This window comes from Hordeum vulgare, chromosome 4H, assembly GCF_904849725.1.
Source record: "Hordeum vulgare subsp. vulgare chromosome 4H, MorexV3_pseudomolecules_assembly, whole genome shotgun sequence".
NCBI classification, from domain to species: domain Eukaryota; kingdom Viridiplantae; phylum Streptophyta; class Magnoliopsida; order Poales; family Poaceae; genus Hordeum; species Hordeum vulgare.
In genome coordinates, this window is record NC_058521.1 from 89,542,935 (window position 1) to 89,562,270 (window position 19,336).

The 19,336-nt window shown below is 45.3% G+C and overlaps 1 protein-coding gene and 1 pseudogene across 1 annotated transcript; both read left to right on the top strand.

Annotated features, from left to right (window-relative positions):
* Positions 1 to 9,730: 9,730 nt before the first annotated feature.
* Positions 9,731 to 16,146, top strand: LOC123447971 (FHA domain-containing protein PS1). Its single transcript, XM_045124724.1, has 7 exons — positions 9,731 to 10,133; positions 10,462 to 10,658; positions 10,746 to 10,805; positions 12,306 to 14,360; positions 14,457 to 14,607; positions 15,019 to 15,446; positions 15,626 to 16,146. Exons 1-7 carry the CDS (start codon positions 9,830 to 9,832, stop codon positions 15,893 to 15,895), a joined length of 3,465 nt encoding a protein of 1,154 aa, XP_044980659.1. The 5' UTR covers positions 9,731 to 9,829; the 3' UTR covers positions 15,896 to 16,146.
* Positions 16,147 to 17,011: 865 nt separating this feature from the next.
* On the top strand, positions 17,012 to 18,978 carry LOC123450312 (annotated as a pseudogene).
* The last annotated feature ends 358 nt before the right edge of the window (positions 18,979 to 19,336 follow it).

Here is a 19,336-nt window from a genome sequence, read left to right on the forward strand (position 1 = left end):
TTTGATCTCGGTTGGTTGGAGACCTTTTCGCACTAACCGGCTACTCGGGAAGAATTATGGGTACTCGACGTCGCGGTATCAGCCGAAGCTCTTCAGACGTCAGCGATGGAGCGGCGCGCGCCCGAGTGGTCCCGAGATGCATCGCACTTGTTATAAGGGGTGCTAGGACTGACGTCGGCTGCCCACGCATCATGCAGGAGCGCAGAGGGCAAGTGGGCCCACGACCCCTTTGTGCTTAGGAGTTAGACCGGCGAGCTGGCCTCTCTGTTGATCTTAGGTGGGGTTGCGACGTGTCTATATTCCGAGGCCGGGCATGACCCAACAAAGTGTGTCCGGACAGAGTGTTATCGAGCGTGACGGGAAACTTGGTGCACCCCTGCAGGGATGTAAATTAACTATTCGGATAGCCGTGTCCACGGTTACAAGACGACTTGGAGTTGTGCCTTGATCTTATACAACTACAATTGTTACTTAACTAGAATAGTTGCTCTGGGATTGCTTCCTCGCAGGGAGTCGAGGGAGGATCTCTCGGCGTGACGTCATATTAATTTTGCTGCAACAATATGACTATTAATTGTGTTACCCTATTCTACTCTCGTCTATTGCTGCAAGACCCTGAAGATGCTAGTCTTCGATAGGACTAGGCCTTCTCTCTCTTTCTCGCATTGCTGCAGTCAGTCCACATATAAACCCCTTCTTTCATACTGATGCATACTTAGCTTAGTTCTGATATAAGTCTTGCGAGTACTTTGGATGAGTACTCACCGTTGGTTTGCTCCCCCTTTGTTCCCTTGATCCGTTGCCGCGACCAGATGATGGAGCCCAGGAGATGGAGTTTCCTGCCGATGTCTGCCACCCTGATGGTGACTTCTTCATGGAGGCCGCTGAAGACTAGGAGTAGATTAGGAGGTTCCCAGGTAGGAGGCCTCGCCTCATTCGATCGTGTTCCTTTTGTTCTAGCCTTCTCTAAGGCACCCCATGTTTAATGTCCGTACTCAGATATTGTTGCTTCCGCTGACTCGTGTGTTTATCGAGCTTCTGTATTCTAGCCCTCGAGGCCCCTGGCTTGTAATATGAAGCTTGTATTGTTTTATTTGTGTCTAGGGTTGTGTTGTGATATCTTCCTGTGAGTCCTTGAGTTTGATCGTACGCATTTGCGTGTATGATTAGCGTACGATTAAATCGAGGGCGTCACACTTCCACTTAGCAATCTACAATGGTATGTGGATCATAACTCTCCTCTCGTAGATGATCATCACCATGGATAGGTCTTGCATGTGCGTAGGAAATTTTTTGTTTCCCATGCAATGTTCCCCAACAGTGGCATCATGAGCTAGGTTTATGTGTAGATGACATCTCGAGTAGAACACAAAGGAGTTTGTGGGTGTTGATATTCAGATTAATGTCTTCCTTAGTCCTTTCTTGATTCGGCGGTATTGTTGGATGAAGCGGCCTGGACCAACATTACTCGTGCACGTACGAGAGACCGGTTTCATCAACTAACATGCAACTTGTTGCATAAAGATGACTGGCGGGTGTCTGTTTCTCCAACTTTAGTTGAATCAGATTTGACCGAGGCGGTCCTTGGAGAAGGTTAAATAGCAACTTGCATATCACCGTTGTGGTTTTGCGTAAGTAAGATGCGATCATATTAGATACCCATAGCAGCCACGTAAAATTTGCAACAATAAATTAGAGGACGTCTAACTTGTTTTTGCAGGGTATGCATGTGATGTGATATATTGGATGTATGAGATGATCATGTTGTAATAGTTAAATATCGACTTGCACGTCGATGCTACGACAACCAGCAGGAGCCATAGGATTGTCTTTAATTATTTTACGCTTGGTGATGCTTTGCTTTATCGCTAGTAGTAGATTTAGTAGTGATAGCATAGTTAGTGCGACAACCTCGATGGCAGCACAATGGTGGAGATCATGATGATTGAGATCATGGTGTGTCGCTGCTGACGATGGAGATCATGTCGGTGCTTTGGTGATGGAGATCAAGAAGCACAAGTTCATGGTCATATCATGTCACTTATGATTTGCATGTGATGTTAATCTTTTTATGCACCTTGTTTTGCTTAGGAGGACAGTAGCATTATAAGGCGATCCCTCACTAAGATTTCAAGATAAAATTGTGTTCTCCCCGACTGTGCACCGTTGCGACAGTTCGTCATTTCAAGACACCACGTGATGATCGGGTGTGATAGACTCTACATTCACATACAATGGGTGCAAAACAGTTGCACACGCGGAACACTCAGGTTAAACTTGACGATCCTAGCATGTACTGACATGGCCACGGAACACAAGAGACGAAAAGGTCGAGCATGAATCATATGCTGGATATGATCAACATGGAGATGTTCACCGTTGAAGCTAAACTCAACTGACGTGAAGATCACACTTGAGTTAGTGAATTTGGATCATGTGACACTCGAATGACTAGAGAGATGTCAATTTGAGTGGGACTTTATTAGTAATATGATTAGCGAAACTCAATTATCATGAGCATAGTCTAAATGTCTTTGCAAATTATGTTGTAGCTTGCGTTGTAGCTCTACTGTTCTTTGATATGTTCCTAGAGAAAACTTAGTTGAAAGATGATAGTAGCAATTATGCGGACTGGGTCCGTAAAGTGAGGATTCTCCTCATTGCTGCGTAGAAGGCTTATGTCCTTAATGCACCGCTCGATGTGGTGAACCCCAAGCGTCGTGTGTGGATGTTGCGAACATCTCAAATACACGTTTTTGATGACTACATGATAGTTCAGTGCATAATGCTTAACAACTTAGATTTGAGGCGCCGAAGATGTTTAACATCACGTAACATATGATATGTTCCAAGAGCCGAAATTGGGATTTCAGGCTCGTGCCTGTGTTGAGAAGTATGAGAACTCCGACAAGATTCTTGGCCTGCGAAGTAAGGGAGGAAATATCAATAATTGAGCATGTGCTCAGATTGTCTGAGTACTACAATCGCTTGAATCGAGTGGGAGTTGATCTTCCAGATAAGATAGTGATTGATTTAGTTCTCCAAAGTCACTGCCACCAAGCTACTTAGCTTCATGATGAACTATAAAATTGAGGGATAGAGATGATGACCCGTGAGTTATTTGTAATGTTTGACACCGTGAAAGTAGAAATTAAGTAGGAGCGTCAATTGTTGATGGTTAGTAAAACCACTAGTTTCAAGAAGGGCAAGGGCAAGAAGGTATACTTCATGAAACGGCAAACCAGTTGCCGCTCTAGTGAAGAAACCCAAGGTTGAACCCAAACCCGAGACTAAGTGCTTCTGTTATGAGGGGAACGGTCACTAAAGCGGAACTACCCTAGATACTTGGTAGATGAGAAGGCTGGCAAAGTCGACAAAAGTGTATTGGATATACATGATATTGATGTATACCTTACTAGTACTCCTAGTAGCACCGGGGTATTGGATACCGGTTCAACTGCTAAGTGTTAGTAGCTCGAAATTATAGCTACAGATTAAACGGATACTAGCAAGGGTGAGGTGACGATGTGTGTTGGAAGTAATTCCAAAGTTGATGTGACCAACATCGCACGATCCCTCTACCCTCAGGATTAGTGTTAAACCTAAATATTGATTGGTGTTTGTGTTGAGCATGAACATGATTGGATCATGTTTATTGCAATACGATTATTCATTTAAAGAGAATAATGGTTACTCTGTTTACTTGAATAATACCTTCAATGGTAATGCACCTAACGTGAATGGTTTATTAAATCTCGGTCGTAGTGATACACATGTTCATAATATTGATGCCAAAAGATACAAAGTAGTAATTATAGTACCACTTACTTGTGGCACTGCCACTTGAGTCATATTGGTATAAAATGCATGAAGAAGCTCCATGTTGATGGATCTTTGACTCACTCGTTTTTGAATCATTTGAGACATGCGAACCATGCATATTGGTATAAATGCATGAAGTAACTCCATGCAAATGGATTGTTTAGACTCACTTGATTTTGAATCACTTGAGACATGCAAATCATGCCACATGGGTAAGATGGCTGAAGGCCTCGTTTTCAGTAAGATGGAACGAGCAAGTGACTTGTTGGAAATAATACATTTTGATGTATGCAGTCCAATGAGTGATGAGGCACGCAATGGATATCGTTATGTTCTTATTTCACTAATGATTTGAGTAGATACACGAGTATTTGCTTGATGAAACACAAGTCTGAAATATTGAAAAGTTCAAGTTATTTCAGAGTGAAGTTGAAGATCGTCGTGATAAGAGGATAATATGTCTATGATGTGATCGTGGAGGTAAATATATTTGAGTTGCGAGTTTGGTAAACATTGAAGAAAGTGTGAAAATTGTTTCACAACTCATGCCACCTGGAACACCATAGTGTGATGGTGTGTCTGAACATCGTAGCCGCGCCCTATTGGATATGGTGCATACTATGATGTCTCTTATCGAATTACCACTATCGTTTTTGGGTTAGGCATTAGAGATAACCGCATTCACTTTAAATAGGGCACCACGTAATTCCGTTGAGATGACACCGTATGAAATATGGTTTAGAGAAACCTAAGCTATCGTTTCTTGAAAGTTTGGGGCTGTGACGCTTATGTGAAAAAAGTTTTAGCCTGATATGCTCGAACCCTAAGTGGATAAATGCATCTTCATAGGACACCCAAAACAGTTGGGTATACCTCCCATCTCAGATCTGAAAGCAAAGTGTTTGTTTCTAGAAACGGTCCTTTCTTGAGAAAAGGTTTCTCTCGAAAGAATTGAGTGGGAGGATGGTGCAACTTGATTAGGTTATTGAACCGTCACTTCAACCAGTGTGTAGCAGGGCGCAGGAAGTTGTTCCTGTGGCACCTACACCAATTGAAGTGGAAGCCAATGATAGTGACCATGAAGCTTCGGATCAAGTTACTAGAAACCTCGTGGGTCAACAAGGAAACGTACTGCTCCAGAGTGGTACAGTAATCTTGTCTTGGAGGTCATGTTGCTGGACAACAATGAACCTATGAGCTATGGAGAAGCGATGGTGGGCCTGGATTCCGATGAATGGGTGGATGCCATGAAATCCGATGTAGGATCCATGTATGAAAACAAAGTGTAGACTTTGAAGAACTACTTGATGGTCGTAAGGCTGTTAGGTACAGATGGATCTGTAAAAGGAAGACGAACGATGATGGTAAATGTCACCATTCAGAAAGCTCGACTTGTCGCGAAGATATTTCTAACAAGTTCAAAGAGTTGACTATGATGAGACTTTATCACTCGTAGCGATGCTAAAAGTCTGTTGGAATCATGTTAGCAGTTGCTGCATTATTTATGAAATCCTGCACATAGGATGTCTAAACATTGTTTCCTCGACGATTTCCTTGAGGAAAGGTTGTATGTGATACAACCAGTAGGTTTTGTCAATCCAAAGGATGCTAACAAGTATGCAAGCTCCAGCGATCCTTCTATGGACTCGAGCAAGCATCTCGGAGTTGGAATATATGCTTTGATAAGATGATCAAAGCTTTTGGGTTTATACAAGGTTTATGAGTAACTTGTATTTCCAAGAAAGTGAGTGGGAGCACTATAGATTTTCTGATGAGTATATGTGGTTGACATATTGTTGATCGGAAATGATGTAGAATTTCTCGAAAGCATATAGGGTTGTTTGAAAGGAGTTTTTCAAAGGAAAACCTGGATTAAGCTACTTGAACATTAAGCATCAAGATCTATAGAGATAGATCATGACGCTTGATAAAACTTTCAATGAAATGCATGCCTTGACAAGGTTTTTGAAGGAGTTCAAAATAGATCGGCAAAGAAGGAGTTCTTGGTTGTGTTGTAAGGTGTGAATTTGAGTAAGACTCAAAACCCAACCACAGCAGAAAAAGAGTAAGGATGAAGGTCGTCCCCTATGCATTAGTCATAGGCTGTATAGTATGTTATGCTCTCTACCGCACATGATGTGTGCCTTGCCATGAATCTGTCGACGGGTAAAAAAGTGATCCAGGAATGGATTACCGGACAACGATCAAAAGTTATCGTTAGTAACTGGTGGACTAAGGAAATTTTCTCGATTATGGAGGTGATAAAAGAATTTGTCATAAAGGGTTACGTCGATGCAAGCTTTGACACTAATCCAGATAACTGTGAGTAGTAAACCGAATTTGTATAGTGGAGCAGTCATTTGGAATAGTTCCAAATGGCGCGTGGTAGCAGCATCTACAGAATGACATGGAGATTTGTAAAGCACACATGGATCTAAAAGATTCAGAACCGATGCCTAAATACCTCTCTCACAAGCAAGATATGATCAAACCCCATGGGTGTTAGATTCATTACAATCACATAGTGATGTGAACTATATTATTGACTCTAGGGCAAGTGGGAGACTGTTAGAAATATGCCCTAGAGGCAATAATAAATTGGTTATTATTATATTTCCTTGTTCATGATAATCGTTTATTATCCATGCTAGAATTGTATTGATTGGAAACTCAAATACATGTGTGGATACATAGACAACACACTGTCCCTGGTGAGCCTCTAGTTGACTAGCTCATTTATTAAAGATGGTCAAGGTTTCCTGGCCATGGACAAGTGTTGTCGCTTGATAACGAGATCACATCATTAGGAGAATGATGTGATGGACAAGACCCAAACTATGAACGTAGCATATGATCGTGTCAGTTTATTGTTACTGTTTTCTGCATGTCAATGTATTTGTTCCTATGACCATGAGATCATGCAACTCCCGGACACTGGAGGAATACCTTGTGTGTATCAAACGTCGCAACATAACTGGATGACTATAAAGGTGCTCTACAGGTATCTCTGAAGGTGTCTGTTGGGTTGGCGTGAATCGAGACTGGGATTTGTCACTCCGTGTGACGGAGAGGTATCTCGGGGCCCACTCGATAATACAACATCATAATAAGCCTTGCAAGCAATGTGACTAAGGAGTTAGTCATGGGATCTTGTATTACGGAACGAGTAAAGAGACTTACCGGTAACGAGATTGAACTAGGTATAGAGATACCGACGATCGAATCTCGGGCAAGTAACATACCAATGGACAAAGGGAACATCATACGGGATTAACTGAATCCTTGACATATAGGTTTAACCGATAAAGATCTTCATAGAATATGCAGGAGCCAGTTGGACATCCAGGTCCCTCTATTGGTTATTAACCGGAGAGTGTCTCAGGTCATGTCTGCATAGTTCTCAAACCCGTAGGGTTTGCACACTTAAGGTTCGATGACGTTTCGGTATTATTAAGTTATGTGTGTTTGGTAACCGAAACTTGTTCGGAGTCCCGGATGAGATCCCGGACTAATGAGGAGCTCCGGAATGGTCCATAGGTAAAGATTGATATATAGGAAAGTTTCATTTGGCTTCCGGAAAGTTTTCGGGCATTACTGGTAAAGTACCGGGAGTGACGAATGTGTTCCGGGGTTTTACAGGGAGGGGCCACCCACCCGGGAGAGAACGTAATAGGCCTAAAGGTGGTGCACCATCCCTTAGTGGGCTAGTGCGGCCAGCCCAATATGGCCTATTTTGGCCAAGGAGCAAAGAGAAAAAAAATCCCAAAGGAAGAGGGGGAATATTCCAAGTGGGAGGAATCCTACTTGGAATAGGATTGGAGGTGGACTCTTCCACCTCCACTTCAACCGAACCCCTTGAGAGGTTTTTGGCTTCCTCCTCTCCCTCCCTCCTATATATTCTAGAGGAATTAGAGGCAGCCCTAACCCTAATAAGCCACGACTGCCCTCTCTCTCTCTAGATCGTTTACTCCTCTAGATTAGTTTTACAAAAGCTTGGCGAACCCTACTAGATTAGTTCACCACCACCACCACCACGCCATCGTGCTGGAGAACTCGTCTACCTCTCTGCCCCTCTTGCTGGATCAAGAAGGCGGTGATCGTCATCGAGTTGTACGTGTGTTGAACGCGGAGGTGCCGTTAGTTCAGCACTAGTTCGGGATGGATCGTGATGGGATCGCGGGACGGATCGTGATGAGATCGCGGGACGGGCTGCGATTTGGATCGCGAAGATGTTCCACTACATCAACCACGTTATATACGCTTCCGCTTAGCGATCTACAAGGGTATGTGGATCAGAACTCTCCTCTCGTAGATGATCATCACCATGGATAGGTCTTGCGTGTGCGTAGATTTTTTTTGTTTCCCATGCAACGTTCCCCAACACAAGGTTCATGATTCCAAGTCCACCCATAGATTTTGGTCTGCAAACCAGATCCCAGGCAGCCAGGGATGGAGCTGGTTCATCCTTATGTTTAGACACTTTTTCTGAATTCTCTCCAATTGCTTAAGTATGCCAGGTGGAATAGCTAGGCTACTTAGAAAGAACATTGGCATTGAGGACAAAACTGAGTTTAGGAACTACAAACTTTCACTTGAATTAAGGAAAGCAGAACTAGCAATCATTCTCCTTTCCATGTAGTCAACCAGGGGCATGAAGTCCACCATTTTGGCCTAGTAGTCCCAAGTGGTAGCCCAAGGTAAGTAAAAGGCATTTTCCCCACCTGACAGGCAAAAGCTTCAGCTAGATCCTTTATGGCTTCATCATCCACATTGACGGGAATGATAAAGGACTTATGATAATTAACATCAAGTCCAGTGGACTGAGAAAAAAATCTTGAGCATGTCCTTGAGAGCAAGTAGTTGCACCTTATTAGCTAACAAAATGATGAGAGAGAAAGAAAGTTAGCCGCAGCAATCCCTTGTGAGATTGAAGTAGTCCTCTTAAGCCTCAACTCTTCACACAATACACAAAAACAATGGTTTCCGCATGTGAAAACGGTGACAAAAACCATGAATCATCCAAAAAAAGTTGAGACCGGAGCAAAGTAGTCCTTCTACAGTAGCTGTGCTTCGAAGACCCTATCCCGATTGATCACTCTTCTTTCTTTGATTGAGCCCTTGAAGTTGAGAATATGCTCCACTTGCCGGTCCATTTTCTTTTGCATGCTCATAAGCATGATCATGTCCACTTCTTCGTCCGAACCCGATGAATCGAAGAACTCATCCTGAATCATTTTATCAAGCTCCGTTGGGTCATACTCCTCGTCCGAGGAAGATCAAAATTTATCGTTTTCCCTAAAATAATTCACGAGAAACTGAGTCGGACAATGTGTCGAACACATAGAATGCAAAGCGAGAGCCCGAGAGTTGCTGAATGTACCGCGATGGAGTCCGGGCCGCCGCCGACGTTCCCGGCTGCGAGGGCAGGAGAGAGGAATGTTGTGTCGATGTTGTCGACGCAAATGCCTAGAACGGCTGCGGAGCGCATGCAGCGACGATGCGACGAAAAAACAAGGCGGCCGTCACGGAGGATGAAGAAGAGAAGAAAGCAAATGGGTGAAAAGGGTTGAATTTGGTATAATTTATGATGAGACAGGTCTGTCGGACGGACGCGTCGAGGCGTCCTCATATCTGCTCTAGCTTTGTTGTGGATAAAAGGGAATGACGGTTAGTCCGGATATCTAAGACCGTTTGAGACATTTTTTCAAGTCGTATTTTTGTGACTGGTTAGTGAGACCGGGTTGAAGATGTTGTAGAAAAATGGAAAACTGGAAAATGGGCCCTCACAGGCGTCATTAGGCCCGGCTGGCGACGCGTGACTGGCGCATTGACGCGTCGGTCCCTTCCAATTATATTCCAATAAAATTCTAGCCGTTGCAATTGGCAAGCTCTCAAATCCCCCCGCCTCCAACGTCTCCTCCACATTTCGAATCCTCCTCGCGCACAGAGAGGCGTCATAATTTCCTCCTCCTCGCGCCGCGCATCCAACCAGCCCACACGCGCAGGCATGGCAACGACGACGGCGGCGGGGGACGTGGAGGCGGGGGCGGGGTCTCCGATCGCGGCGTTCGCGGTGGCCAAGGGCGGCGTCGTGCTGAAGCACATCTTCCTCAACGGGCCGCCGACGGAGGCGGCGCGGCGCGGCCCGGATCGGGATCGGGTGGAGGAGGAGGCGGAGGATCCGCCGGTACTGTTTGGGCGGCACCCCGACTGCCACGTCCTCATCGACCACCCCAGCGTCAGCCGCCGCCACCTCGAGGTCCGCTGCAAGCGGCGCCAGCGCCGGATCACCGTCACCGACCTCTCCTCCGGTACCGAGATCACGCTTTCCTCCGTGCAACCCTCCCCGTCTCCCCGCTCTCCGCGTGCGCGCGTGCCTGGATTTACGCGAACTCTAGGGTTTTGTTAGGGTGAATCGATTCGTGTAGATTGATCTATTTGGGGATTTTCGTGGGGCTTTTATACCATCGATTCACTTGGATTTGCTCCCGATAGGCTCCATATTGTCAGGATGAGCTTAGCCCCATCTTATCATCTTCACAAGGTCCTGCGATGATAGCGAATATGCTTGCAATTTTGGTCGAAATTATGCAAAAAATTACATACTACTGATCCACTGTTGTGCTTTGATTGACCCAGTGCATGGGACCTGGGTCTCGGGCCAAAGGATCCCACCAAACACGCTGGTGGAGTTGGTGGCTGGTGATACACTACAGCTCGGGGCCTCCAAGAGGGAGTACCGGCTTCATTGGCTTTCCCTGCGCGAGGCATTTGAGATGGATGACCTGCTGCCACCACTTGTTGAGGAGGACAAGGAGGATATCCATACTCATCAGGTCGATAATCATATTTTATGCCGGTACAAAATCTGTGTGTATTTTGGCTATGTTGCTTGCAGCCTAAGCCTTTGATGAAATTAACAGGAGGCACGGAATCAGTTGGTGCCTGAGCAGAGGGAGCCAATGGAGACAAAAACTCATCAGGTTTGAACTCAACAAGCTAATTCTGGAAACCTTTGATGAAACTTGAGATGCATTTCGTGCCCTTGGTTTTGGTATGGGTACAATAGATGGTGTGCCTTTAACTGAGCTTATTTGCATATCAAATGATGAAATTGCCGCTGTTGTGCCAAATCTTATAATGCATTATTTAGGATGTTTAGTAAGTCGGTCAATTTGGATTAGGCAACATTTACAATGATCGGTATTCCAGTAATTTCTAGTTCACTCGTTTTAGTGTATTTTTTAGAGTTTTTATCTATTTTAAAATCCATTTATGTGTAATCACTCTCTGAAATGAATTACATTTGAAATCAAGATGTAGCTCTGTATCTGAATACTTCAACAATTGAATAATGCCATGTTCCTTGTTACTTAAAGCATGAAGTTGCTTAGAATTATAAAGTTTTGATGTGCCTTGTCTTTCTGCAAATCTGGCTAGTACCTAGGTTTATTAAGCTTCCACTGCTTGGAGTGGTAATGTAAAGATGCTTAAAAATTATGACCATTAAGGAACTTTTTATGTGTCATTAATCGTTGTGTAGTAAGTTCTAATGAAAGCTGACACTGAATCATCCTGATTTGCTTTGGACACCTGCGCAAATTAGTTAATCACATGTACATAGTTGATTTTTTCCACCTATGAATCCTGATTATGTTTTGATGTGCCTTATCTTTCTGGAATTCTGCCTAGTGCCTAGATTTATTAAGATTCCACTGCTTTCAGTGGTAATGTAAAGATGCTTAAATATTATGACCATTAAGGAACTTTGTATGTGTCATTTTCGTCTTCTTGGAATTCTACCTAGTATGAAGTTGTATCGTCGCATATAAGTCCTAATGAAAGTTGACACTGAACCAGCCTGGATGCATTTGACACCTGTGCAAATTATTTAATCCCATGTACATAGTTGGATTTTCTCACTGATTTTTTTATTGCTTAGTCTGCTAAATGATTTTCTTGTGGCTGGTGTATTCATGGGGTATATGGTACTCGCCTTATGCTAAAAAAAATTTGTGCAAGATTGAACTGGTTTGTCTGCCGGTTTGAATTTATATGCAACGTGTGTGATAGAACTGAACACAACTAATAATTTATCAACTATGTACATCAAACTAATATTCATCTAGAATAAGACAAATGCATGCTTTAGTTTTCTTTGTGAGTGATACTTGTTGTTTCCCTGATATTTATCATAAATTTGTTTTGATATGAACTGCATGATGAGTTAATAATATCTACCCACTTCAGATTTTGCAACCACTTTCAGTATCCTGATCTGCTTACAGCATTGGTTTACACTTATATCTAAATAATATATTCTCCAATATCTGTGTGTGTGTGTTTTCTTTGAGGATGCTACATGTTGGTTTGAGTTCTACTGCTTGATTTCTTTTCCCTTAACTTTTACTGATCTTCACATCTTTTAACTTTTGGTACTTATCTGCAATGCTAACTGTGAAACTGTCTAATATAATGCATAGGAGACAAAACATCAAGTGGTAGCAGAACAAACTGAATGTTGGGCTGAAGCGATCCCCTCGGCACCACCATTGCCTGAGTCTTCGCTCTCACATTTTCATGACAACAGAGTGGGAGTGATAAAGGAAACGATTGTTAGTGAGAATTCAATTACAGAATCTGTTGCCTCTTCAGTAATACAGGCAGCTGGAAAACCAGTCCAATCAGACAAACAGAAATCGTCAGGCACCATGTCCCGAAGGGCCAAGTTGAAGTCAGTGAAATCTCTTTACATTGACACAGGAAGGAGAAGCAGGACTTTGAGCTACAGCTACAAGAACGAGGAAGCCCAAAATGAGAATCTTGTATGTTCTCAAAACTGCAAGGGAGAATGTGCAGCCTGCATGGTTTTGTTTGATAATTCTGACGTCAAAGCTGGAGAGAAGGAAAAGATGATTGCACCAGAAAAGGTCCACATCAACCCACATGTCATGGACAGCATTACCATGGAGAGGAATCAAGAAGTGCCAAACCCTCTGAATTTGGAGCTCTCAGATAATGAGAAGTCCATACTGAATTTTGCTAAGGAGACAGAGCAGCATGACATTTTCTCTGAAATCTCTATCCCACAAGATTCATTTGATACAAAACCACAGATGGGACCAGAGTCACCGTGTTCTATTTCCCCTTCGGTTTTCAAATACGAAGCCTTGGCGAAGCAAACCTCACAGCTGGATTCTACTATACATATGGAATCCTATGAGGCCATGCCAGAAAATCCTTTCATGAATGACATGATTGATGGAAACACGAATAGCCACCAAGAGATGAAGCATGATGGTTCGTCCCATCATAAATTGGGTGGAGGTCTGTCAAACAAGGAGGAAATGACCCAAAATAAGATTGTTGTGGAGGACTGTCAGCTTGAAGGCATAATTTTGGGGAGTATATTCGACAACTTGGATATAGAAGCAACTGAGGAAAAAGAAGAGATCAGTGTACTGGACAAGGAGACTACCACCCCTCATGTCTCGGGCAATATAACATTTGAGAGGAGTCAACTAATGTTGAAGCCTACCAGTACGCAAGAGTTGATGGATTCCATTTCCCCTCTGAATTTGGAACAGGACAACTTTTCAGAGAGTGAAAACTCTGTGCTCAAGATTGAAAAGAAGAGGAAGTCAAATGAACATACATCTGGAAGTTGTATTCCGTTAATGTCAGTTAAAACAGAATTTATGCTCATGTCGGATGACGATTTCAAAAATGACATCATTCTAGACAAGGAAAACTCAGTACCTCCTGGAAATCATGATGCTGCCATCTCCCCTGCTGAACAAGGAAACCTCTTTCTTGATGAGAATTTGGCACCTGCCTCCATGGATCTCAAGTCCATCTCTGGAAAGGTTCTTGGCTCAAGGATGGACAGTTCGGTGTCAGAAGAGTTCACTTCAAACAGGAGCATCCATCAAAGGGAATGCAGTGAACTTTCATCAGGATATGATGCTACCTCCCCTGTGAGGCAACAAAACATCTTTCCAGACAAGGAGAACGTGACACCTGCCTCCAGAGTTCTCAAGTCCATCGGTAGGAAGGTTCTTGGTTCAAGGATGGATAATTCAGTGTCGGCTGAATACACGCCAAACAGGAGCATCAGTAAACGGGAAGGCAATGATCTACCATCAAAGTCCAAAGGTTTCCACACAGTAGATTGCGAAGCTTTCTATTCAGACAAGGAGAATTTGACTCCTATATCTACAGGAGGTATGAAAGCAAGAAGTTGTCTTCCGAAGAACCTGTTCCCAGTGGATGCAGACCAAGATCAGGAGGCATTCTGCTCAGACAAGGAGAACTCTACACCAGTATCTTCTGTAGCTCAGAAAACAAGGGATGTATCTGAAAACCGTGCACGAATTGAAAGTGCAATCACAAATAAAAGGGTGGTAGATAGGCTCCCTTTTCAGACTCTTCTGTCAAATTCTCCCTTGAGACCAACTAGCTCATTTGATTGTACCCAGGCTGATGCTGGAGAAGCTAATTTCTCAATCAGGTTGGAAGATGAACTGAACAGCCTTACAGTAAGTAACCTTAAAGATTCGATTTCGAATTTCCATTTTGTGTATCTTTGCTTTTGACATGGATGCTGAAATTGAGACCATTTTGATGGTGAACAGAACAAAAAACGTGAATCCAATAGGGTTGGAGAAGTGGTGAAAGTCTGGACCATGGTGGCTGATACAGATTGTCTTCTTGATGACGAATCAAGGAAGTCTATAATGCTACTAAAAGGCATAAAGGGAACCCATCTGATCATACCAAGGATTGGTAAGTTAAGAACAACGTAGTAATTGTTTCATGTGTCATGCTATGACGTTTTTACTCCGTGACATTTGAACAGAGGGGAATACTTTTACAACTTGTTTGTATTGTTGCATATATTTTATGTCCATATTTTGACCTTGACTTGTTATTAAATGATCATGTCTCATTCTGTTGAGCTGCTAATCGCTACTAATTTTTGACGCTGTAAGTCATTTACAATAATCATCGCATGCTATGATGTCATTGACTAAAGAATTGTGCTTCTGTAACTTTCAAGTTTTGACATCTTATTGTGTCTTGTACATACTATTCAATATGCTTTCCAGCTCGTCGTTATTATTATTAACTGAACTGAGTGCATGTGCATGATGTCCCATTCTCATCCACTGAAACCCTGTTTTATGGTCTTGCCAGTGATCCGGGAGCTGGAATGCATGAAACAGCGGGAGGGCATGTTCAAGAGGTCATCAAAGGCCACCTCCATAATCCAATGGATCGAGGATTGCGTGGAGAACGAGAGCTGGTGGATTCATGTGCAGAGTTCATCCGAGATGTTGCCAGTAGCACCAACCCCACCTGCAACTCCTACAGAAACGCAACGCTACAGTGAAGAAAGTGAAGCCACTGCTGCTGCCGGCGCCTTCAACTCAATGCTGTCCCTCTTCTCACCAAGGAGCTTTACTGGCATCTTCTCCCCAAGAAGCCTCACCGACATCGTTTCCCCCAAGACCGAAGACCGTGTCCTCGACTGCGCCCTCCTCTTCAACAAGCTTAGAGGCAGCAGCCAGAACATGGTCATCCTGTCCAACAGCGTCAACCTCAAGATCAAAGCCATGTCAGAGGTACCGTACCATGGCATTGCTTTCTTCTCTGAATCTCTGCAGCCCTGCTACCATGGCATTTCTTTTCTGAATCTCTGTAGCCCCTGCTATCATGGCATTTCTTTTCTGAATCTCTGTAGCCCCTGCTAAAAGACATTTAGTGTGCAAATATGTAACTGAACTTGATTTTCTGTGTTCAGGGCTTGCTGTGCGAGGGAGCCAAGGAGTTCCGGGAGACGCTGATGAACCCTTGCTCTGGGAGGTTCATGTGGGCTGCGAGCGTGCCGAGGGGGGCGGCGTGGTCACGCCTGGACGAGGCCGCGCTGGCGGAGAACTACTACAACAGCCACCGTGAATCCAGGAGGAATGCTGCCCCGAGGCCCGTTGAGGACGCCAGGGGCCTGAAGCTGATCCTGCTGCACAACAGCTCCTCCCTCTGCCCGCGTTCCGGCGACCAACTCCGTCGCTGAGAAGACGCCACTGCGTTGCCCTCCTGCTCCTGGTGACGCTGTCCTGAGCAGTTGGCACGGTTCTTTCAAGTAGCATGTGAAAAATGGCAGATACAAAACGCCTGGTAAACGAGTTCTTTGATCCTTGCAGTGAAACACGCTGTCTGTCTGATATGGTATGATTGCCATGCCTGGTGACTGATGAGAAGTTGTGAACTGTGATGCAAGTTGGAAGACGAGAGAGAATGTGAACATGACAAAGTTTACGTTTATTGCTTGGTTTGGCACAGTCATATGATCTGGTCCAAGTTAGGCATTTGCATGTTCATCAATCATCATCTGTCCCATCCGCTGATACTCGTATCGGAGCAACAGCATCACGTGGGCACACGAGTGCTTGTTGGATCACGAACCCTGGGTTTTAATTTTAGCAGTACCCCGTAGATTCCCATCCCAACAGATGGCATTGCTGCACGGCGATAGGATATTTTTGTGATGACATCTTACCGCTCAGGAATGTTAGTTTACTAGCAGTACTGAACAATTTCAGATCATCAGCCATTAGCACATGGCTGCTGCATCGCACCTCCCAGAATTCAGAATGAATGTTTTCAGTAGCAATTAATAAATAGACTAACTAAATTGCCGAACACCCACCAGCTTTCGGTGGAAAATTGCGTGGTTTATGTTTATTCCTAGCAGCAGCAGCAGCGCGTAAAGAGGGAGGAGAGGTGACGGCGTTGATAGGGGGGCATGTGGGTGATGTCGGGGTTGAACGGGTTGTGAGGAGGTGCGCGGCCCGGCTCGTCGCGCGGTGCAGTGCAGCTGTAGACGAACGTGACCGACAGGCCCCCCTTGATCCCCTCTCCTCCACTCCCTTTTTTCTGCCCCGTCCGTCCGTGTGTACAAGCGCAGGCTTGGTCGCCATCTTGACCACAAAAGCTGCCTACTACTTATTCATTCGCCATTCGCCATTCGCCACTAGACTTTTTCTTAACTTTGTGTATATAAACCTTATAGATCATGACGCACAGAGTTAGATATTTGTCTGCGCAACAAACTGATGTGCCATGTGCACCAAAAGGAATTATAAGCATTGATTGATGGGTCTTCTTGACCGTAACTCATCGGGACGGGATGGGTCTTGCTGCCAACCTTGAGCAAAAGGAAGGATCAAACGGAAGGGAGTTTGCCGCGGTGCGGTGATGTCCTCCACCTCCTCCTCTCCCGTGCGGCGCAGGGCTCAAAAAGGATGAGGGATTGGACGGTTGCCATCGACTTGGCTACCTTTTGTTGTGCGTATTCAGCCTCTTGTTCGGTCCAAGTCGCGTCCAAACGGTTTGCCTAACCTTCGCCGGTGTATCTATCTCTACTATAAAAAGCACGAACACGCAGATCAAACTCGTCATCTTAGCAGTCTAATCATGTAATCAACGGTTTAAAAACGTTGTTAACGAAACTAAATAATTTTCGTTAGCGCTAATCGCCCATCCCACGTCGTCTCGCCGTTATCCCCCGCTCGCCCACCTCCTCCCCCCCCCCCCCCCGCTCGCCCACCTCGCCCCGCTCTCAGCGCCTCCTCCCGGTCGCCCCGCGCCCCGCCCGCACGTGCCGCCCGTGCGCCCCGCCCATACTGCCCCCTCGCCCCGCCCGCGCGCCCTGCCCGCCCGCGCCGCCCGCTCGCCCTACACCCCGTGCGCCCCGCCCATGCCGTCCGCTCGCCTCGCTCGCCCCTACACCTCTCGCGGCCGGTGTGCGCCTCCTCCTGCCCGAGCTGCAACAGCCTGCGGCTCGTCCGCCCCCACCTCCGGACAACCTCCACCGGCGTCTCCTCCTCGCCCAGCCGCAGCGGCCCGCGGCACCTTCGCCCTCCTCCTCCGACGGACCACCATCGACGCGGTAAACAGACATCCAGGTCGGTCTGACTTGGGTCGTCAACATTTTCATCGATCCACTTCTCCTTAATGAATATATGCAGAAAATCTTTCAGTGATGCTCGCATGATGTTCTTCCTTCTATTTGTGTACTGTTATACAGATCACATTTTGATGAGTCTGTGTTTCTGAATTGCAGAAAGGAGTTAGATATGGTGCCCACTGGAGGATGTTATTACAGGATTGCAAATCCAATGCCGCGGGTGGAGATCGATATACTACAACCCGTCCAGAAAGGGCTTCTTAGGCAAGGCGCCTACCTCACTAGGCCAGATCCTGGTTCAGCACAAGAGATGGTCAGAAGGGTTCCTCCAAATATCCCTCTCCAATTACAGCCCCTTTTTATTAGGCCATGGTAAGATCAAGCTGGGGCTTCAAATGGGTTACTCGGTCTGTGGCTTGTGGGCCCTGAACAGCTTCCCCACCTTTTACTATGTCATCATCCCTTCACTTTGCTTCCTCAGTGGCGTCTCTGTTTTCCCTGAGGTAATGGTTGACATTCTACAGTATGTTCCGAAGCTTATTTTTATGCACCGCAGTTCAGTTCTGACACGATACTTGCATGTGCAAACTCATCCAGATAACCAGCCCTTGGTGCATTCCATTCATATGCGTCGTGGTAGCTGCATACTCCTGGACCTAATGGAGTCTCTGCAATGTGGTGACACTGCTGTGGAGTGGTGGAACACACAAAGGATGTGGCTCATGAGAAGGACCACCTCCTACCTCCTGGCGGCCATCGACACAATTGGGGGAATGTTGGGCATCTCTGAGTCCGGGTTCGAGCTGACGATGAAGGTGGACGAGTCGCAGGCTATGGAGAGGTACAAGAAGGGGAAGATGGAGTTTGGGCCCATCTCAGGTATGTTTGTGATCATCACCACGATCTCGCTGTTCAACCTGGCGTGCTTGGTGCTCGGGCTGGGCAGAGTTCTGTTGCGCGAAGGCGCAGCAGGGTTGGGACCTCTGTTTCTGCAGGCTGTCCTCTGCGTGGCCATAGTGGTAATCAATGCCCCGGTCTATGAGGCCCTCTTCATTCGCAGGGACAGTGGAAGCCTGCCTTATTTTTCACCCTCGTTTCCCTTTGCTTTGTGTCGTCGCTCTGCCTACAGGCTACCTAGATATGAACTCGGCGCAGAAACGATGAACAAACATGAATGGGGAACGTAGGGTTTGAGCCTTATGAGGGGCATTTTGAGACAATCTATCTATACACAAGGCTGTGTAACTTGCATTTTTTTGCACAGTCATGACAATGATGTGGTACTCTCTAAACCCATATTGATTAACAACTAATGCATCATTATTTTTTCATGTACTTTAGCCCTATATATCATCTGGTAGTTGTGTAGGGCAGGTTCCACATCGAACGGGGCATCTCAGCTTGAAGCTGCGGCAGAGATCCGGTGCTAGGGGATTTGGAGTAAGTAGGAGTCCTGGATCAGAAGGAAAAGTTCAGCGCACAGTACCCATTTGATGAAATGCGGCTAGAATGATATCCAGGATGTTTTCTCTTGACGGAGCATCT

Bases quoted from the DNA above. Each gene is read 5' to 3' on its own strand.
- LOC123447971 (XM_045124724.1), top strand. From the start codon at position 9,830: ATGGCAACGACGACGGCGGCGGGGGACGTGGAGGCGGGGGCGGGGTCT. The intron at 10,659-10,745 runs GTCGATAATCAT...TGAAATTAACAG, and splicing joins AGGATATCCATACTCATCAG to GAGGCACGGAATCAGTTGGT. The intron at 14,608-15,018 runs GTAAGTTAAGAA...TGGTCTTGCCAG, and splicing joins TCTGATCATACCAAGGATTG to TGATCCGGGAGCTGGAATGC.